This window comes from Olea europaea, chromosome 21, assembly GCF_002742605.1.
Source record: "Olea europaea var. sylvestris chromosome 21, O_europaea_v1, whole genome shotgun sequence".
NCBI lineage: Eukaryota > Viridiplantae > Streptophyta > Magnoliopsida > Lamiales > Oleaceae > Olea > Olea europaea.
Genome location: NC_036257.1, coordinates 15,471,630 through 15,476,163, shown reverse-complemented (window position 1 = coordinate 15,476,163; position 4,534 = coordinate 15,471,630). Strand labels below are relative to the sequence as shown.

Here is a 4,534-nt window from a genome sequence, read left to right as displayed (position 1 = left end):
AAGAAAAGCAAGAAAACCAAATTCCATGTAAAATTTATTAGTATTGGAGATAAAATTTGTTTCTATTATGCAACAAAAAAAAAACAAAGAAAATTATCTATCTTTTGGTGTTCGTTTGTCTTTATTTCAAATGGAAATTATCAATTAAAGAAAAATATTTTTTTTTAAAATAAGGGATAGAATTTGCTTCCATTACCAAAATTAAAAATTAAAAATTAAAAAGAAAAGGTAAACAGTACCGTATAAAACTTGGTGGGAAATTGTTTTCATTGAAAACCAAGAAAATTCCAATTTTCAAAAAAACCAAATTCCATGTAAAATTTTGCTATCAAACACCACAAAATGGGTGGAAAATGGAATTCCATTTTCCATAGAACTTGGCATTATAAAAAATGACCTTAGGTTCATGTTTTTGATTGATCACTGAACTTACGTTCATATTTTCAATTGCTCACTGAAATTTAAAATGTCGAATTTTAGCAACTGAATTTTGAAAAATATTGTACGTTATTCATAAATGTTGTACTTTTGAAAATATCGAGTTTACCGTGAGTAATGTATAATATTTTTCAAAATTTAATAGTCAAAACTTGATATTTTAAACTTTAATAAGCAATCGAAGACATGGACTCAAGTTCAATAACCAAAATTCGTCGTTTTAAACTTCAGTGACCAATCAAAAACATAGATTTAAGTTCAATAACCATTGAAACAATTAACTCCAAAAGTGCCGTTTACATTTTAATGGAATAACTCATTTAGATAGATAAAGCAAGAATGGAATGATCTTGGTACCACCAACTGTGACATCTTTAACATCAAATCTTAGCACAAGGTAAAGGAAGGAAACAAAAAAAGTAGGTACGAAAACGGTGAAAATTTGGTGAAAAGAATGGAGAAAATAAAATTTCTACAAGTATAAGAAATAAAACACGAGATGAAAGATCCTGTATAAAGCAATAAAAGGACAAAGGAAACTGATCATGGAAGTTAAAGGAATTGATTTTAGGACATTACTGACCAATTCAAAAAAAAAAAATTTAAGTTTAGTAACCATTGAAACAATTAACTCCAAAAGTACCGTTTACATTTTAATGGAACGACTCATTTAGGTAAATAAAGCAAAAATGGAATGATCTTGATACCGCCAACTGTGACATCTTTAATGTCAGATCTTAGCACAAGGTAAAGGAAGAAAACAAAAAAAAGGAGTTACGAAAACAGGGAAAATTTGGTGAAAAGAATGGAGAAAATAAAATTTCTACAAGGTAAAGTATAAGAAATAACAAGAGTGAAGTTATCTCACGCCTTGTGGACGGTCGCAGTGTGGGGTTCGATTCTTGATACATGGAATTGGACTCCTTGTGGGCGCAGTATACATGCAGCTCTTGTTTCTTGACCTGATGGGCACATCCCGCGATTTACCACCCTCACAAAACTCTAGGGGCGGGACGATGGGGACTCTCAAGATTGAGGTTCACCTTTTTTTTTCCCCTCTTAAATAAAGCACGAGATGAAAGATCCTGTATAAAGCAATAAAAGGACAAAGGAAACTGATCATGGAAGTTAAAGGAATTGATTTTAGGACATTTTGCAACAATAAAAGGACAAAGGACCCTCTACATTGAATCGAGACTCAAGGCGTGCAAAGCATAGACGAAGGAAAAAAAAAAAAAAGTGCCATCACTTTGGACATTGTTGACTTTTACAGAATGATTCTATTTAAAAAGATGTAGATTTATTTATTTCACTCAAGATTGTGCTAGCGATGTTACATGTGGTGGAGTGAATAAAGCCACTTAATATCGTTAAAGTCGTTAATGGAGGTTGATTGGCCAGTGACGACTCTTCTACAACATTTTCTCCAATTTTTTACAGTTTCATTCAAATCGTGAATTCTATATAGACTCTATACTTATATCAAATTTATTAATATCATTTCGATATCTGAACTAGTTTTCCATTTGTCAAACTAACATAATTTCGAACGATTGAAACAAAAATATAAGTCCCCATTTGGTCCCCATTATTTGTTGTTATAATTTTTAGAATAATGTTTTTTTTTAGAGAATGTGTGATTGAAAAAGAAGGAAAAATTTTTGATTTATGTATAATATTATCTCATTGGAAAATGTGTAGTTAAAAAGAAGAGAGAGAAAATTGTATTATAAATTTAATGGAACTCAAATGGAGGCTAAATTAAGTGATCGGGGAAATTAAGTTCAGTTAAAAAATTAGTAAAATGCTTAGTGCGACAACTGAGATAAGTTAAGAGAGTGATTGAAGTTTATAATTGTATTTTTTTTATTTTATTCTATTTTCTCTCTCTCTCTCTCTCTTAACACTCTTAAATAACCAATTGACATTTATAGAAAATAGTTGCACGTGAAGTTACAGGACCAAACTGCCCTGCCAAATCCACCACGAAATACAAGGAGAAAATCTTATTCGTACATAAACTCAAACCAGTGAATTACCACAAACATAAGCGCACAAGAAAAGTGCTTAACCTTATTCATTTCAACGGAAGACCCATTTAGCTAGATCGTGGAGGCACCGGGACGATCTTGATACCACCAATGGTGACATATTCGCCATTGGATCTTGGCACAATTGTCACCACAACAGTGTCATCATCAGCAACATCAATGTCTTCATACACGGATGTCAATCTCAATGAAATACTAGACTTGCCCTGCTTGTTTTTAGTTTTGTGTGGGAGTTGTGCGAAAGATCCTGCATATTCAGCCCTGTCCAACTCTTCAATCTTGTCATCTTCATCATTGATGAACACGTCGAACTTGATGAATTTTGTAGTGTCTGTCTGTATGTCTTGAAGCATCAATTGCTCGTCTGCTTGTCCCTTCGCAGATTTAGGGACAATAACTTTCACAGTTTTTTTCAGGTTTATAGGTAACACACTTGCTGCAGTCTTAGCATCAGAAATGTTCGAAACTTTGGCCTTGGCAGCCTTCTTTGGTGGCCTATAGTTCAGCCATGGAAGATCAATTCTTTCATAATCATATCCCAGTTTTCTTTGGTCATAACAGTCGCCAGCTTTGACACGCACAAGCTGTTTATTTTCATCATAGAATAGAAACTCAGCATTCAAGTAATTTGTTGAAGTGACGTCCTTAGGGACATCTGTTTTCAAAACATCTCGCCATAAAGTCCACATTCGATCAACATTCGAATGGTGACAATAGAAAGCTGGGTCTCGACCCGCTGAGTAAAAGTTGCCCATGTCCTCATTAAGTTTATTGGGGCCCGATTTATCCTTGGTTCCAACCCACCAGTGTACGCCAGTGTGAGAACCATTTTCTGATGAGCCAGCCCCTGGATTTGGGTTGGTTCCAGCACAGTAAGGTTTTCCCATGAAATCAGTTGCGGTGCTGACGCTGCGAATCATTTCACTATATATGGCAGTGAGGTTGTTGGCCACCAACTGTAGGTTGTCTTTGCTGCGGGTGATTGTAAGATCGACAACAGCGGAGCCCCTATTGTTTGGATCCCGATTTGCATCGTATAGAGGTGAGTCGGTTTTATCGAAAATGGGAGGCAATGTCATGCCCTTAGGATTGTCCCAGTTCCAGAATGGGAGAGCAAAAGTTGGGTCATTAATCAGTTTGCCCAATATTCTTTCATAGAAATACAGGTACCACCTGTGGAAAGGAAAGAAAAGCCAAGATTTGTGAACTTGAAGGTCAAGATTGTTGAACCCGACTTGGTCATGGGCTCCATTGCAATAGGCACAATGAATATTGGCTTGCTGCATGAAGCCACGTGGATCTTGCGGATCGGTTGTATCAAGCTGCCTCATGCGCCTAATGGCTTCTTCGTACTTGGTCACTTGTTCTTTGCTGGCCCTATGAGCAGCCGGCCTAATGCGCATCACCTGAAACGGTGGAAGCTTGTAATCGATGATCTTGTCGGCAAGTGGGGGGCAACATTTAACATCTAGAGCAGCGCCAGTCTGAGCGTCACGGGCATCGCCGCACTTGGTGAAGTCGGGAGCTTGTACCGGGTCGGCATAGGCCGAAGGATTTGCCACAAGGTTGGCTGCACCATACATTCCCCCTAGCCCCAGAAGCATATTTCTCCTATCGATCTTCCCTTGGGAAGTTTCGACATTTTTCTTGGCATCGCATGACACTTGAAAGCGGTGACTCCGCCTTGAGAGGGTGAACAAATGTGATGGCTTTGCGGAGAGTGGCTGAGTTGAGGAGGAGGAATGGGAGCGGGGATTGGCGGAGAGAACGGTGCACGAAGCTTGAAGAGAAGCCATGGTTAGTAATGTTTTTGGATATGAATTGCATGAGACCCTAATGCTTGTTTATATAGCCCTGCTTGTCCCCATTTTTTTCCAATTTTTAATATTTGGAATAGTATTATTTTTAAGAACGTGTGTTTGAAGAAGAATAAAAAGTTTTCGAATCATATGTAATATTATTTTATTGAAGATTATAAGGTTAAAAATAAGAGAGAAAAAAAAATAAAAGAGAATGGGGTCAAAAGGGGCATAGACTTTATTGAA

General features: G+C 36.7%; 1 protein-coding gene across 1 annotated transcript; it reads right to left on the bottom strand.

Annotated features, from left to right (window-relative positions):
* Positions 1–2,347: 2,347 nt before the first annotated feature.
* Positions 2,348–4,300, bottom strand: LOC111370879 (polyphenol oxidase I, chloroplastic-like). The gene has a single exon (XM_022992781.1). It carries the CDS (start codon positions 4,283–4,285, stop codon positions 2,537–2,539), a length of 1,749 nt encoding a protein of 582 aa, XP_022848549.1. The 5' UTR covers positions 4,286–4,300; the 3' UTR covers positions 2,348–2,536.
* Positions 4,301–4,534: the final 234 nt, after the last annotated feature.